General features: G+C 35.6%; 1 protein-coding gene across 8 annotated transcripts in view; it reads left to right on the forward strand.

Annotated features, from left to right (window-relative positions):
* LOC150097970 (dachshund homolog 1-like) overlaps window positions 1-17,567 on the forward strand; it is a 290,648-nt gene extending 273,081 nt beyond the window's left edge. For 6 of the 8 annotated variants that reach the window (XM_090406400.1, XM_090406396.1, XM_090406398.1 and 3 more), the window contains one exon: window positions 14,365-17,567. In XM_090406400.1, the coding sequence (XP_090262526.1) occupies window position 14,365 (1 nt within the window). In that variant the 3' untranslated portion in view covers window positions 14,366-17,567. The remainder of the gene's footprint in view (window positions 1-14,364) is intronic. The other 2 variants (XM_090406399.1, XM_090406397.1) reach the window with 1 other exon arrangement.
* The last annotated feature ends 810 nt before the right edge of the window (window positions 17,568-18,377 follow it).

Consider the following 18,377-nt stretch of genomic DNA (forward strand, 5'->3'; position numbering starts at 1 on the left):
ATGTTACACCTTTGGTTTCCATTAAAAATTGATGGTACATTTTTGTCTCAATTAAACTGTGATGCAACAAGTGAGGGAATAATAACGATTCTTCGGGATATTGTGCGTATGTAGAACTCACGAAATAAACGTCATAAGTAAAGTCACTATAAGAACACTGCTTGCCGGAGGTAATGCTTGGGTTCAAACCTTGATAATTGGTAAAAAAAAACATTTTTCTATAGTTTGCCACATGTCGAAAAGAGAGATCTCACGATTCCACTAACTGGAAACTGAAATTTATGAACTGTTAAAAAATAGGGTGAGCATATCAAATTTACATATGGAATACTAACTCAGTCTAGCCTTATCTTTTTTTTTTAATTTAAATAACCTAACCAAAGAGTCACACACACACACACATACATACATATATATATATATATATATATATATATATATATATATATATATATATATATATATATTTTTTTTTTTTTTTTTTTTTTTTTAAATAGTTGTATTTTTTGATTCAGGAATTTCTGAAAACAGTTTTATACATTTGCGTCGTGGAGCAAAAGAAGTTATTAGTGTTTCCCTATGTTATGAAATAGCCGAATAAAAAATTAAAAAAAAAAAAAACTAGAATTAGCAAAAAGTTGAACATCTCTACACGTACGAAGAGACGGATTGTAAACACCGACTTGATAGAGGAGTAATAGGAATGCTTCGTGTATTTTTTAAAGTGTTTACTTTTTTCAATTTTATAAGTGGAAATAACTGTATGCTATGTGTTATGGAGTCATGATCATTACCATCCAGAAATCATACCATATCACCAGACGCGAATGGTCGAGTAGCAAGCTTGGCGTGTGAACTTTTTTCTCCCTAATCTGTGCAAGTATGCCCCCTCCCCCCCCCCCCCCCAGTAATTATCGCCAGGCCAGGACGCCATTATTGGAGGAACATTGGCTCGTTACGAGACGAAATTGTCATTAGGAATCACGTGCGAAAGAAACAAGCACATGGGACATTAAGCAATTTTTAAATAAACGATACCCTGATGATGCTACCAGTTGTAAGCTTAGGCCTAATAACAGTTGTGTGTGAGGGGGCCTTTGCTGGACACAAACAGCGACGATGGCATGGAGCCAAAAGGGCACAGCTATTGACTCGATATTTTTGATAACTGTGTCGAGTTTGTGTATGATGGGGTTTTCGCTGAATTTAATGTCTAGTTTTAGTGTAGGGGGGCGTTGAAGTGTGTTACATAGGAGCAACCAGAATAACGGATTACGATTGTAACTACGTGTAAATAATAGGGCGCTGTGTAGCGTGCGGCATGAAGCACAATTTATTAAAAGAAAATTAAAATTCATTCAGATTCGCTTTTTCTTTTGGGCTTACAAAGTTCTCCTGACATATGCAAATGAAGCAAAGTTGACCTAATCGCATTAGCTCTTTGATTTGTTAGTGTTTTTTGAAACTCATTAGGAACAACGTTTTTTTCGATATTTCCAATTTCAGAAGCCAAGTGCGCACACTCACACAAAGTTGCAAAGTAAGAATAACAACATTCATTTTATACAATCGTCTTTGTAACGGTTCATGCCATTTGTTGTTCATTAGAATAAAAAGTGGATAAGGACTTAGTGATTAAAGTTGTAGTTTCTTTATTCATGCATAAACAATTGGAATGGATAGCAAATGAAGATTTCAACTGAAATGGAAAAACATGTTTGGTTCTAAGCACAGACTTCTAACACGCACAGTGGACGTGGGCAAGATAAGCCGAGAAACCTGTTTTACAATGGTGCAGTTATCATGCTGCAAAGGGGGGGGGAGCTTATCAGGCTCAGCAAAAGCCTAAAAAAAAAAGTATAATACCTCATAATTGTGGTTACTTTTGGAGTACTCTAACCAACAAATCCCTCCCTCTCTCTGTCCCTGATTTCTAACTTCATTAACATTTACAAAAATATCACATCGTATTAATGAAATTACAGTAGTCTTCCAGGATATTTTCATATGGAAATAGAATGGAAATACATGCGTAGAGGCGGACTAGGAATTATGACGCTTGGGGGGGGGGGGGGGAACACATCATTCGCACGCCTTGTCGTCCGTCTTTCAGGATATTTATTGTAATAGATTCAGCGTAGACCTTTCATTGCATTTAACAATAAACTGACAAGTTTCCACTCACTCACTTCTTAAAAATAATTTTTTTAAAAAAAGCACCCTTGACACTCATTTCGTAATTAACAAAATGAATGCAAGTGCAAAATGAGCACGAACAATGGCATTATAATTCAATAAGTCCTGTAATATTAATTTTAGTTTGAAAAATAAAACCGAATAAAATAAATTGATCACTTTCTTTCTAATAATAATAATAATAATAATAATAATAATAATAAATATTCACTAGACCTTTCTATCAATATCTCCTCAAATAAAAAGTAAAGGAAATACACTGGATAATTTTAATAATACAGAAACCAGTTCCTTAAGATCAATATTTCAAGCTTTCACACGATACAATTTTCATAAGTTGTGTGCTCAGCATAACTTAGCCCCATCGACTACCTGTAGCTATGCAGCATCAAAAGTTTAGACCACAACAGGATGAGAATAAGTGTAGCAGATAAACAAAGATACGACAGAAACACCGTTAAATAAAAAAGTTTACAGTGTGTGTGTGTGAGAGAGAGAGAGGGAGAGAAGGTGGGGAAATGCAAGACCTTAATACCGTAGCTGAAGAAACAGAGAGAGAGAGAATTGTAACACCAGCTATAGCGTTCCGTATGACACGGGCGGAGATGACAGCACCCGGCCGAGTTAGGGAAATGCACAGAAAAGCATCAGCTTCTGGGCTGCAGCTCATTAATCATGCAGCACAATGAAGGTGGGCATGAACAAAGAGTGAGTGGAAGGGGGGGGTGGAGACAGATCCTAAATTGTAATGCACATATCGCCAAATGACTGATGGCAAGAAGACGAACATGGCGTCCGTAGTGTAGAAGTTCTTAATTTAAGTCAACGGCGTCCGCCGCGGGAGTAACGATAAGAAAGTTTCCCCGTCATACATATTTACGGTGGTGCTCGGCATTTGCACGCGCTGAGGAAGAAGAGTGGGGGGAAACAAGAAAAAAAAAAAAAAAAAAAACGACGTCGCCAACTGTGAATTGTGTGTGTGGCGGGAAATGAGCACTACTCCTCCCCCCCTCTCCGAAAAACCGCTTCAGGGGACCTAAGCCCCGGGTCATCAATCACCTGCGAGAAGATGTCGCCCACCAGGAACGCGACATGTGTTAAATCGTATTCAAATTAAGCGGGAGGAGCAGTGATAAATGGAATAAGCTTTCACTTCCGCCTCTACCCTTTGCCACTTCCGGTTCTAGGTGACAGTTATAAAAGACACTCCGAACCCTACAGGCCTCAGCTCGCAACTTACCGTTCCGGCAAAGAACGACAGTTCGTTCAGCCGTAGCTCCACTCAGCTTGTACAAGGTTCTTTTATAGGAATACACCATTCTCGGGTCTTTTTATATGGCCTCTTCCCCAGGCAATCACCTATCGTTGCTATTATCTCTGGTAACATATGAGAGAATTATTCACCGATAGGGTGGTGGCGTCTGTCAAAAGTGAAAAAAATACAGTGACAGCCCTTTTAAAAGCAAAGTTCTCCCTTGTATACTTTTCTCCGTGTTACAATGATCTTCTCTGAGCAGGACCTTGCTGTTAAACACCTTATTTTACTTGCTTTCTCCTGGGGCACGAACTCAACTAGCATTGAACGGTGGTAAACAGCCACCTTTCATAATATCACAAACAGAAGTTCGCTACTATGGCAGTGGTTGCAGAGGCCATTTACGGGATCAAACTGCTGCTACGAAATCGTTCCACAAATGTTTATGTTAAAGAATATAGATCTCCATCGTCATCAAAGTATATTATGATACACAGTCGAAAATTCCTGGAATGAATCGGAAGCTGGTAAAAAGGATGATAAGAAAGGAAAAATATAGCAGTTGCATGTTGTAGTGAAATTTTATTTGAAAATGATTGCATTTCATACAGAGATGAAATATATTTCAAACAGTCTTAAGTGGTATTGGAATAATGTTATAATTTGAAATTAAATTTAAGCGCAGACGTATGTCATTGGTGATGCGATAAGCTGTTATTCTCAAACAACAATAAGAGTTGTCCAAACGTATTAAAACTAAACTAAAAGAAATGCAAACTGTCTGTCGTGTATGGGTATGAAATGAGAAATGAATTGTGTATGTCATGCAGAACACGATATACACAACTCGGCGAAGTCTGTTCAAGGCAGAGCCGCTCTTTTGTTTTCCTTATTACATCATCTGTTCTTGCTGTAAGAAACTCAATATTGAATATGCTCAGATAGTCGCTTAAAACGGCAAATCATAATTTTCAAAGTTTTCTATGCACACCGTTTTCTGAGATATTTTGATGGTAGTTCCTTCCTGATTTAGTTATCGAAAACCACGCTAATTGTTATACCCATATAAAACTATTTTGTTTCGGAAGACAGAGAATACCTTAAGAACACGAAGGGATTTTTTTTTTTTTTTTTTTTTTACTTCTGAGGAGGAACGACTGGTTACAACCGCGTAAGGTTGCCAACAGTTGTTAATACAATAACTTATTGCAGACACTGTAACTGTTCATTATTTAACTATTCACTGGTGGAATTCTGAAGCTCACGTGAAGTTCTCTCTTTAAATGCAGTTATATATCGTTTCATATGATGATGCTGAAAAATTTAGAAACTATTTCAATGCACTGTGAATGGATATGTTGGCAAAAAATATACGAAAAAGATTTTATGCATCATACACAAGTCCCAGCATGCTCTTGGCTGCGTTGTGGTCAGACTAGGAATCGACTTCAACCAATGTTAATAGAAGAGCTGTTGTGCGAGTTACGTTAAAACTACAGTTGACAATCTCTTTTTATTGCGTACAAAGGTATGCTGTTTGTCAGTTTACAGAACTCTTGTATGAGAATATGCTGCGATTGTTTGAGAACAGGGCGAATTTGAATCTGCAATGATTTAAACAAAATCAAGAATGGGAATGCTCTGTATAGTTGGGACATTTCGTAAAATTCAATGAAGCGTCCTTGAAATTTCAAGGGACGCCAGTGACAGTGATTGATTGCTGGAACTTCATCGGCAATGTTCACCGACAAACGGAGGTTATTTCTGCAGAATGTATGAATGCTGCTTTCACCATTCCCTGAACTACACTTCAGGGAATTAGTAGCATTCTAAAGTTTACCAATGAAATAACCTTTAAATATGAGATTCAAAATGATATTGAGAAACTTAGGAATCATTTAAGTGTACCGTAAATAGATATGTTGCTGAATTAAGCTAAAAAGTTGCAGCGATTATCAAGATTATTAATTAACTTAATGAATCTCACTGAATGAAATCCAAGAGCAACTATGCCCAACCTCTTACTTTCCTTCCGGTGGATTTTATTCGTATCTGTTGCTCTCTTTTTTTTTTCCTTTTTTTTTATCAACAACAATGATTTGCAGTAATACATCAAGAGAAGATCCTTCATTCACTATAATGTCTTAAATGTGTATTTGAATTTGATGAAACTGATATCAAAAGAAACACTAAAGCGAAGCATCCAACATTGTGAGCCAAAAGTATGTTGCTCTTCTCATTGGATTACCCGAGGCTTGCAATCAAACAGCAAAATAAAGACAGACTAGATCGTAGTGAGTGAGGAAACCTCCAAACAGAAAACTGACACATCGACAAGCACAAGGATCCCATTGATTTTGTTTAATTATTAATATGATTATGAGGATTGATTTAATTTGATTACATTTAATTATTATTACTATTTAATGAACAGTATTTATAAAGAATGCTTGCAATGGTATCATTTTCTTTCCCCTCGATGAGGACAGAAAAATCAATTTAATTCTCCTCACTGTAAAATATTTTGTTTATCTTCTGTAACGAAAATGGAACGCTGTTTACGCAGATAGACTGTTGCAAGGTGATATTTTTAAATAAGGATGGACTTTTATGAACAGTTGATTATAGGATTATTTAAAAGAACCAACCAATCGGTGTATATCAAAAATCATTGTCAGATAACAAAAAAATAGTTAATGCCCTATTCTTATTTCTTGGGCATACAAATACTTCAGCCGAGAGGTTACGTATCTCCTCTCCAGGCTCAAGGTTTGAATCTAGAGTTCGATTTGGATCTTGGTGATGTCTTTCATCCATCTGTACACGCACTCATACATGTAAAAATGTACTCTCCCAAGATGGACTGGGTCACATAGGAGAAGTAGACTCAAACTTCCCCAATTAGGGGAGGGGGTCTTCCTCCGCAGTGAGAGATCAGAGTTTTTACCTCGTTCCATATTGATAATGATAGAGTTTGATACTGCATTCCCTTTTATTTCGTTCATACTTCAAGTTTCCAAGACAAGATTTTAGGCATATTTTAAACTCTGCATCTGTTTAAAATTACATTAACTTTAGATTTCTTATGTTTTTTTTTTTATCCAAATTCAGTGTGGAGTTCAAGGCTTATGGGGTGGGGGGGGGAATGCACACTGCCGAAATGTTTGTGATTTTATACAAAGTAACCCTCCAAATTTATACCAAATGATTCTGTAAATGGATTTTCGGCTATTGTATTCAACAACTGAAATTAAAGTATTTATTAAGGTAACGCATAAATCTTTAAAAGGCTTCATTTGACATTAAGACTTATTATGTGATTCCCACTCATGAAAAGTTGTAAACCTATAGTACATTAGTACCGTGGGTATGTAAGGATTGTTTTTTATCAGTTTTATATATGTTTTTATATTTTTATTTATTTATTTTTACATAATCCAGAAACCCTTTTCTAGAAACTAAACACGGAACCTTTTTTCAAGACACTTCAGGTCTCCAGTACGCGGAGCGGTGTCCTCACGCCGTGGGATGGGAAAAAAAAATCAAATATATATTATCCATAATTATATTATCCAAATAAGCAGATTAATCGTCGCGCAGGACCTTCAAAAGAAGTTTCGAAAACTAATCAATAGTATGCCGTTTTAAATGAAATCACATGCAAGGTGTGTTTTAAAAAACATATTCGGTGTGATATATGTACACAAAAAATAAAATGCTTGTATGATTCGCACTTTATTCGGCTTCGAAGTAAGCGTCGTCGATAGTCGGGATGTCAGAAAGTGTCTTCGTATCAAATTTCCAACTTTACCGAAACTAATTCATTTCAGTATTTGATTAACATTGAACCTTCCTGAACCTGTGGGGAAAATTTCAGTCTCTACTACTATCTCGGGTAATTTTAATAATTTTGAAATAAACAGGGAACGTTTCCAACAGTTTCGTCATTTCTCGAGGTGGCCTAACCCTCATTTTCACACAAATATTAGTTATCCGATTAATATTCGCTCTCAACAAAGTTGCTATTTGACAAATGCAGTCTCGGTCATCCTTGAAGCAAGAAGAACAACATCAACGTATGCAAAAACGCTTATTGTTTAAAATACGAGGGTCAAAAACCGAAAGGCAAATTTAATTAACTTAATTCGTATAGGAACCGTCACATGAAATATTTACGCGATTCACACTTGCTGAGAACTATTCATCTGAAGAATACTTCGCATACTTAACTAGATATTCTATTGTAATCCCATAAACTAAAATAGGTTTTTCATACAGTAGCGAACAAATTAATCCGAACAAGCCGAATTTTCGTCAAGTTATTGGTATTGATTAAAGCTATTCTTATTTGGGAAGCCTGCCAGGGAATACGTGCAATTTACAGAAGTAGTAGGCGCCATATTACTTGGCCATTATAGGTCATTAAGCCTAACAATAATCTCTCTCAAGTTCCATTCAGGATATATCTTTTACCATCCTTTTTTGTTTATATTTTGGAATAAACACACTCCAGGTACGCAACATCTTTTAAACATTTATTAATTCCCTCTTTCTCTTTTACGCAGTAAGTCATCCTCATTACATCCGTCCACGGCGCTGAACGATAAAGTGTCAAGCTTCGATAGCATGTCCCATTGCGAAGCTCCATCTGCCACGACTGCGTTCATGCGGCGGGACGGTGGACGAAACATTGCACTTGTACCAATGACGAATGCACATTTTTGTGTACGATAACAGACGACACAAGTAGCTTATTTCTCCCTAGTAGTCATATTCCCAGGCCGTTCAGTGTGTGCACTGAAAGAGTTCCTGTTCTCTACCCCAGTCTCCACGGCCGAGAGGAGCAGACTTAGGTTTCACTGATAAAGTCCGTCACTGTTAACTGTAGTCGCTATCTCGGAGTCCAAACTCGCAGCCAACCCTCATTTGTCAGTGTCATTCCCAACCTAAGCGTTTCGACTAGAGAGGTATATTTAGCCGACGAAGCCCGTCATTACTGGCGTTCCCTGATGAGGGCTTCTCCATCTTCCCCTCGTTAAGCCTTTCCCCGATTGGACTGTCACCCCACAAGTAGCGCTAACACCTCCTACAAGCGAATGACCCCCCCACCCCCCGCCACACACACACACGCGTTTAAACTTTCGGTAAACACTGCAAAATGCCCTTGTAAAACAAAATAACAGTCTCTCTCTCTCTCTCTCTCTCTCTCTCTCTGTGTGTGTGTGTGTGTGTGTGTGTGTGTGTGTGTGTGTGTGTGTGTGTGTGTGTGTGTGTGTGTGTGTGTGTGTTCATCTATCACCTCTCTTTCCATCTCCTCTGATGTTCATAGTCATAAATATCTGCTGTGTTGGCATAACCACTTAACTCCCTCTTTCTTTTCCATACCTATATATATCTTTAACTTAATCTAGCTTTGAAATTAACGTCTTTCACTATCAATGGAAATAAGCTATTTATTTTAATGTGTAGTCCCAAGCATTCGTATGATGAATGTAATTTCCTAAAAGATTATCATGCTTCATACACGGATCTATACCAGACTTTCAAATCGCAGTGAATTCATGAAGGGATATCCAATGCCAATTATAAATAACCAGATGTATCTAGTTATGTAGTTCATTATTATTTTATAATTTATTACTATTGTTTGATTATTAAGTGATTTTTTTGATGCTATAAATTGATAATACATTGCATATGTGTTTTATTCTACTAAGGATTTTTTTATCTGCTTCAATGTCGATTCTCTGAGTACTCTATTAATTCTGGAAAATCCTGTACTTCAACGTTTTATTGTTTCTTTCTTGCTACATAAGAGGTGACTCAGCTGTCCTACCATAGAATTTTGGATGGCTCAGCGAGCTCTGCCATAAAGACTTGTAATTATTTGCCCCTCCTACAAAATGGTTTAATGACCACACTGGTTCTTCTGTATATTACACTTACCTTTCAATTAATCCTGTTTGACGTTTCATATTCTGAATTTGTTACTTTGTAGAGCTGGTAATATATTCTGATAAAAGTACATATAATATATTTTAGTTATAGTCTATTATCTTCTGGTTAAATAAATAATTAAAAAGAACGCCAAATGAGGCACAGCTGGAGATATCTACAGTAGCATAAGGACCAATGCATAAAGTAACACAGTACTCTACGTATATTAATCTCCTCAAAGAATAATAATAATACATAAATAAAACAAAATAAATAGTCATTCATCAGACCGTTACTTCTCGAACAGTCTTTTGTAATTATGCTGTAGAGTGTATCTCTACTTTCATTTTTTTTTATCCATTATATCCTGGCTTCTTTCTATGGGAGCCGTGTAGAATTTACGGTACTCCAAACAACTTTACAGGCACCAAGCAGAATCAAAGCAGTGATTAATTGGAACTCTACTCAGTGAAGACGATGACGCGCGCTTTAAGAACCAAACTGCCATCTCTTGAAGATTACTGGAACTACAAACCACCATCGCCGGAAGTTTATTGGAAGATTATTATATAAATATGGTGTAGGTGAGGAGTGGTGCATAAGATAACAGGAAGGTCTGACAATTTATTAATGAAATGTTAACAGAAATTTCAATCGCTGCCACATTGATCTGTTATGGATTAAAATATCGTTTCTGCTATAATCACGGACACGTTCGCATACGATGTTGTCCCGTGAAGGTGCCTCAACGTTGACTGCATTTATAATTTTTACTTCACTGTATGATTTTATTGGTCTTACTATAAAGGAGATTTTCCATCTCTTTCGCGACAAACTTTGGAGCTCATGCCACAGATCACAAACTTGCATTTGCGCTCATTATTCTTTGTGTAAGTAAATATCAGAAAAATATTTCTGTAGCAAGTTTTTTGTCCCCCGTGTGTCACGACAGTGCGATTTAGGAATAAATCAGAAAATGAATATTTTAAAATTAACGTTGCACTAAGTTTAAAAAAAGAGGAAGATTATAATTCGGTACATACAAGGAAATAAAGGCTTTTCGAGTAAAGAGAGTTGGTTGTCACATACAGCGGTGGTAGGGGTTTCCTCCAAGAAATTCGTGTTTTTTTTCTCGTAGTACTGACCGAGAAAAGTATACTGTTATCTGTTGATATATTCATTTTCTCAACACAGAGTTCGTGTTTTTCCCGCTGTGCCATTTGCTAAAGACATATTTTAGGACTGATTGTTAGTGTTCATAGTCAGTTGTGAGCTCAACCCATGGAGTCCAGTACAGGAAGACGGTCATCCAAGTACCATTTGGTTGAATGGAGCAGCTTTTATTTAGAGAAACTGATTCATATTCGGCCAATGTATGACTGAATTACAAATTCTTTCATATATACAAATAAGCTAAAAAGATCAGAAGATCTTTACTTCTGATACAAACACATCAGGATTTGTTATCATGCCGCTTGAAGAGCATCCGCATCTCCCCTCCGATGTTCTAGGACTTCTTTCTTCACATATTGAGTGTCTCTGATGTTGACCCATCATGTGACCTAGCCTATTCTTTTTCGTTATATATATATATATAAATTATACAATTTAATAATATAATAATTTAAATTATTAATAATTTAATAAGTATATAATTTAATTATATATATAATTTATATATATACTATATATATATATATATATATGTCCGCGAGATTAATCTAGTGGCTGGGGAAGGAGTGTCCTAGGTTCGATTCCCGTCGGAGACGTGAGGAGCTGAAGGATTTTCCTCAACCATAGCCAAGTTAGCCGGTCTTGGGCGTGGACAGCAGGTTTTTTTTACCCCAGTTTATCCTGGGGGTTTTCATCCCGCAAATCCTGTGAACGGTTTGAGTTCCGATGATTAATAAACCCTCGACACCGCAAAGTAAAAGGAAGAATGAGATTATTCTTCTTAAATAAAAAGTTACAAGGATTCAAAGCTACTTCATCTCCATATAGGCAGACGCCTTGTATTTCATTTAATGTGAATTCCATCTGCAGAAGTAAGTAAAATATTGCACATTCACTATCTTTGGTGAAAATGCACTTCCTCTGGTTGTTAAAGAAAGAAATCGCTGCCAATTACACTGTGGGTTTAAAATCGACTATTTCCTAGAAATTTCGCAAGTGCCCAACATAATTTTATTCTCTAACCGAACTTATTATCTGTAGAAAGGTTGCCTAACCCTGGTTGGTTATTGATTTTTATGGGTTTAGATTGTTCAATAATACCCACTTTTTCATCGAAAGTAACTATTCGTTTGATGAAACGTTTGTCTCGAGGAATGGCGAGCAGTTGACTATAGACATAGGTAGAATGCTATCAGGTTCATACAGAATATTTGAACATCTTCCACTGAGCTGGTGATGACGATGACACTGTTCTGTTTTGTTTGTTCAGTAGCAAGTTCGGTTGAGAGTCAGTGGGTACCGGATCGACTACGATGGGCTGGGACATCTCAAGACCGATTGAGAATGGGCGTCCGGAAAGAAGTTGACAGAGAGTGATGCCATCGACCTTTGAACTTTTTGAACCAATGAAAGCATTCTGATGTTTTTCGAGCAATTGCTTCTGGAGAAGTACGGCTAATTTGAACCAGTAGAGTAAATCTAATAAAATAACTTAAACTAATAAAATAAATGATTCATATATATGATATTGCTCACTACTAACTTCTGTAATTTGGCATATACGGAATAAATATAATTATTTATTATGGCAAAACGCCATTATAAATAACTCTAGATATAAAGGCATGAATTCTGAAAACGTTTACACACATACACACACACACACACACACAACATATTTAACAACAATCAACGAATTAATATCTTTCCTACCCCCCGCATATACCCCTCAATGTTATTTCGATATTTCTTTCAATGTTACCGCAACAACTGATGTTACAATGTGCAGTCCGTCACATGCCTGGAGCATTATCATACGATCCATTCACTGTCTGCTTTATGAACTTTTGTTATGTGGGGGTGTTACAAAAAAAGAGGTCATTGATTTTGTCTTTATGTGAAAGAAACGCATTTAACATTTTATCGACGAACAATTAAATCCGATTTTTTTTTTCTTGCTGTGAATTGAGTACAGCGTATACTTCTTAGGCCTAACTCCAGTGAGATTATATTTATTTATATTTTACTTATGTTAATAGGACATTCGACTAATGTGGGACAAATAAATTAGATAAAGTCTAACTACGTTGGAAAAATTAAATTAAGTAAAAGATAAAATTTACGTTATATGTACATGAAATGAGCTTACTAACTTTCCCTCGTAAAGGATTAATGCAGAACTAATAAAAATAGATTCATTACTTATTATGGAGTATTTATATACATAGTAATGATTTTTAGTTCTTTCTTTGACTTCACGATACTTCTCCTGAATCCCTACAAGATTCTTCTTCCTGATATTCTTTTATTTTATTCAGCATATATTCGTTTTTTGTTGCTGTTATAATTTTAATATAAATAAAATTAATACAGGTAAGAATTTTAACACACGCGCACGCACATATTAGACTTCTCCATATCCTGTACAATACTCATCACGGAAAGGCCCTTTCAAAAATTTTACTATAACTGCAACAGAAATTTATTCGAACTTTCATACATTTAGATTAAAGTTTAAAGTCTGGAATCTTAAGGATTCTAGACAAGGGATAGAAAATCTGTGGCAGTGAATAATTTATAATCGAACCAAATTATAAATCTAAATTTCGTATACAAAAAATCGTATATTAAGCAACAAGGGGAAGGAGAGTGAGAGAAAGATTACCACATGTTGTTTTTATCGTTTAATTATTTATAAGTTTTACACACGTACATTTAAAAGTGTATATTTGTAATATGCTCTGTATCAAACAATTGTTCGATTAACTGTCACATATCATAATACCGGTTATAAGACTTTAGTTAGTTCCAGCGCATATCTAAAAACAGAAAATTAGGCTAAGGTTGCAACAGCGACTAAACGACTAGACTGTAGATTTCTAGTCTGAAACTTTTTTTATAGTTTTATTTAAATGGCAAGCATTCTTCTCACTTTATTAGTGGATACCACATCAAATGAAGTGGAGGTAAAAAATGCAGTAACGATCATCTCCCTAGAAAACAGACTAGGAAACTTCTATGACATCCCACTTCATGATAAATTCAGTTAGGACAAATAGTGTGAATTTTTTAACCTAATTGGAATACTCTTTTCTCTAGTCGTGCAATTCTCACGTTAATTAGAATCACTGTCCACTTTCTTTCCCTGCAGAGGAATGGATAATGTAAAAATCTATGATGGGAGGTGGGAAATTATCCTGTTACGTTTTGATCATTTGAAAACAAAATCAAAAACTTCATTCTTTTTCATCTAGTCTTTAAAGTAAATATGCAAACACCATGAGTGGGCATTTAGCGAGCATACTTAAGTTCGAATTATTTCTCGCCAAGTGTTTGGTTTCGAGATTATGATCAAAGTTGGTATTTCGGACTCTATATTACAGCGAAATGTTTGGCTGCGAGATTATTATTATATTTCCTCCTAGTTCTTTTACGACTGTCTCGTTTAAATTAGGATATAGATTAATCCCCGCCTCAGGTGGATGTCAATCCAGTCTAATCTGTTCAAGGTCGATATGTGAGGGATAAAGAATGCTGACACCCCTCTCCTTTAAATTAGGATTCAGGATAATTCTAAAAAAAAAAAAAGCCGACTTTAATATTGAAGCATCATGATACAGATCCATTAAAAATCCTAAGGCTCGTTTCTCAAGCCTTAGGGTTTTTAAACTTTTTTTTTTGAAAACCAAAGTGCATTATCAAATGTTTTTCTTTAATATATTGTTAAACACTTGAATTAATTTGTTTTAATGCAGATGTATACGTGAAAATAAATAACAAATGAATTATTATTCTGATTTCAGATTTTTCTCTATTCTTTCCAGATTGTCCGATGTCAGTGTAAACCAAGTGGCTGTTTTCTCAAGTGATCGCTTTAAAAAAGTTAGAAGAACTTCATGTTGCTTGACATATCAGTGGATAAAACAAAAAAATAATAAAACTGTAGTTGTTTGTTGTCCTTTATCACCAGTTGTGCGGAGAGCCACACATTAGAGCCGTGCATATCCATAAGGACAAAACAAAAGATTCTAGACCGCGGAGTGGTAACTGGACTTCTCTTATCGTCAGTCTTAGACCAGAAATTTCCCATGTTTGTTCTTTCGTTTGAAGGTGAAGTTTCAATCTGATGACTTTATAGACTTCTGCAGGTCGCCAGTGTCGATTATGATGATGATGTGTTCGGAATTGGTTCGGATCGACTTGCAAAGAGCACATGCTGTCGCGAAAAACTTAAAAGTTGTGTGAACTGTTTTCATGTCCGAAGATGTTTGTGAAGCCAAGATTCCTATTTGTGGTAACCACGGTAACAGAGATAGAACAATAGGTCTGCTGTGCACGCGAACGCTCATTGTTGTAGATTTAGGAAAGTGTCTTAGACACAGTTCCACCTTCTTTGTATATTATCTCTAAGTGGAACAGTACACTGTCAAGTGAATCCCACTCTCTAAAACAAAACTTTTGAGAGTCTCCATTATTAGACAACAATTTTTAAGAGATAGGAAGCGCGTTTACAAATCAGAATTTATATACAATAAGGTTAAAGTGTATTCAGCTCCCGGTAAAGAATAACTCAGGTAAACCAAACGTAAAGTTGCACTTAAGTGCTTACAAGAAGAAAAAAAAAAAAAAAAAAATGAAAAGTCCACAGTCTTTCCCAGCCTCAACAAAATGCAGCCTTTCGCGCCCTCATATTGAATAAAAAAAAAATCCAGTCTCCTTTAAAGCTCCCTCGAGACTTCTAAATAAGTGAATATACACGTTTAGATATTGAAGTGTTTTATAAGATTAATACCTCTCAGTAAACTCGATCCATTCGTTATGCTTTTCAAAACTCATATACATAGATTTTAAATAAATAATTACACTCCGATTTGCATAAATAAACAAATAAATTATAATCACGTGCAGGCCATGTATTGTCTTGAATCTCAGAAACAGTATTTGAAATGCGTCTTAATATTTTAAGAAGAATCAGTGAGGATATACATCATACACTTGCGTTTAGTATTTTAGTTGATTTCTGTTAAATTATTGCACAAAAAATACAAATGGTTGTACCCAGACCTTTTTTACGACTCCAGAAATACTAACTAAACTGTCCTCACACTGTCATTTAAGTTCTGAATTTCTACAAAGTATCTCCTTTATAGTTTTATAATTTATAAAGTTATAAATTTTATTTTCCTTCACATGATCACAACTCAATAACTGTCTGGTTGAGATCGTCTCGGGGGCGGGAGGGGGGCGGGAGAAGACAGAGCGTAAACACTAAGTTATTGCAGACTAGATTTACTGGTCCCTCTGAGTGATATTGACTGCTCCTTGGAATATTTATTACACGCTTGTCATGTTAGAAATCAGGAGTTCGAAAAGTATTTCCCTAGCTTATCGTTAAGTATTTAGTTGCAATTTATAAACCTCCAAGGGTGCCAAATATATCATAGAAAAGTGAAACTTTCCAGTCCTAAACGTAAGGTCTACAATTCAAATGATTAAGTTTACTACATATATTCTTTCTGTTGTTGTTGTTTGTAGAAACTCTATCTATTCACTATGCGGCTAATATTCAATATTAGTCTGATAGAGATTCAGGCTTTAATACAGTTAAATATAAATTATAATGGAAACTTAAGACGATTAATTGTTTCGGATTAGCTGAATCAATTAAGACAACGACTCATCAGTTTGCTATGCTTGTTAACTGAACGTGTTTATTAAAATGGTTGGTCTTCGTTGCATCAATAGAAAGCAACAAATATTTCCGTTTTCAATGATTCCGATAGCTCTTATTTGAAGCCAAGACCTAGATTCGAATCTCATCGACGACGGGAAGAATTTTTTCTAAGTCTTTACTTCGAGACATGACAGATGGGTTTTCCACCAAGAAAATCAAAATTTTACAAACGAGAATGCCGTTCCTAAAAAACGGTGTACCAAGGCGAAACCGTTGAAGAAGTACCAACAATCTGTAAACTGTTGATATTTCACCTAAATGAAACACAAATTCGCAGAGTGAAGCTATTTCTTTTGCCAAAAGAAAAACACTGCCATTTCTTGTTATAATCCTTAGAAATACGTGCAGGAATAAGACTTAAAGATTCAGATTGCCGTCTTGCGAAATGAAAATCTAGAATTTTCAGCAGGGAAAATTTTGGCACTTGTGGATGAGACCAGCTTAATCATCTTCGCTTGTAAAGTCCTTATAAAGGTTCCTCGCATCCTAGACAGGGTTCAGACCTAGGTCTCCGAAGAGAGAGCAATTTTACGTATCCTGACCATTGCACTTAGGATCAAAGCCAATTGCTACAGATTTGAACACTTCATCACCACATACAAATGTTGTTGCTGTTAACGTATGGGAGTAACGAGGATGCTAGTATTGGTATTTGGATCCGAGATGACGTATTGGTCAGAAATTACCATCTCCTAACCGGGGACAATGCAAGCCACCCTCATTCCCCGAAGTGTTTTATGTCTCTAGGTATGTGGTCAAGGGACGGTTTGCCTGTTTAGACGGACGAAAAACTCGAGATTTCTGGAAAAAAATAAAACAATAAAACATGACCGTACGAGACCGACTAACTCACCTTTCTTTAAAAAGACCTGATAAAGGTTTGTCATACACGAGGTCTTTCCGACTAAATGGTTTTGTTTATACCAGCTGAGCTACGAAAGCGGCTACAACATAGGAATGCGATCAAGTTACTTATTTCGAATATGCACATATTTGAAGTTTTTCCACAGATATTGCTAAAAGAATAGACTTAAGGACTTGCAAAGTAACTTTTAAGATTAGCAAACCGCACATAAGAAGTAATTGTCAATAAAAAAATAATTAAAACAGACAGCGGTACTACCCGTTCTTCATAGTCTAGTTCTAGTAATAATTCAACAGAACTAAACTACAGATTCAGTTATTGTGAGAAATCTGCAAAAAAAAAATATATAAAATATTCAGAATAATATAATCTCGAAAATTTCGGAATCTTTTGTGTTTAATATTACTGACTCCATAAGTTAGCCTTTAAAAAAAAAAAAAAAAAAAAAAAAAAAAAAAAAAAAAAAGCTAACTTAATAATATCCGTTCAAAATATGGCCGAATATTACCAAAAGCGTTTAAAAGTTTAAAATACAACATGCTTTCAGGACATTACACGAAAAGTCGCAACCTTTTCAGGGGGAAAGGTGGGGATCTCGATTTTGATACGGAAATTACAATAATTATCTTAAAAATAATTTTGAAAATGGACAAACAAAATTTTACGCATCCCTCAATGATTTATAATGTCATCTTATTTGACTACTAAGTTATTTTTGATAACCACACTTTTATAGGACAGAGGTAGGTGCACTTTGTATTCAGATAGTCTAGTTATCTCTAGACTATCTGAATGAGCAAAAAATACTGGATCCAGAACTTGAAAATAAAATTTCCTTTTTGTCGATTCAAACTGGACCTCGTTAAGAACTAGTCTCTCTTGCGCACCCTAATTAAACCTGTAGTTTCCCATTTAAAAAAAAAAACATCAGATACACAGCATTTGAAACAATAAATGAACAATTCCGAATGACTTTTACACACACACACACAACAAAGGCTGCTTACAGTTAGTAGGCAATGGGGAAAGTACATATAGTACACAAGCGATCAAAAATAAATGCACTGCCCAGAAAATGTATTCGTTACGGCTTTCGCACAGCCATAATTATTAGCAGACTCTCAATGTTATGATTAGAGAACTCGTAACACTTTTCAAATAAGAATAATGGAAGACTTAGTCAACAACCCCACTTTCACTTTACAATTTACACATAT

The sequence above is a fragment of the Typopeltis vanoorti genome, chromosome 16 (assembly GCF_054136105.1).
Source record: "Typopeltis vanoorti isolate ZY-2024b chromosome 16, IOZ_Tvanoo_1.0, whole genome shotgun sequence".
Classification (NCBI taxonomy): Eukaryota; Metazoa; Arthropoda; class Arachnida; order Uropygi; family Thelyphonidae; genus Typopeltis; species Typopeltis vanoorti.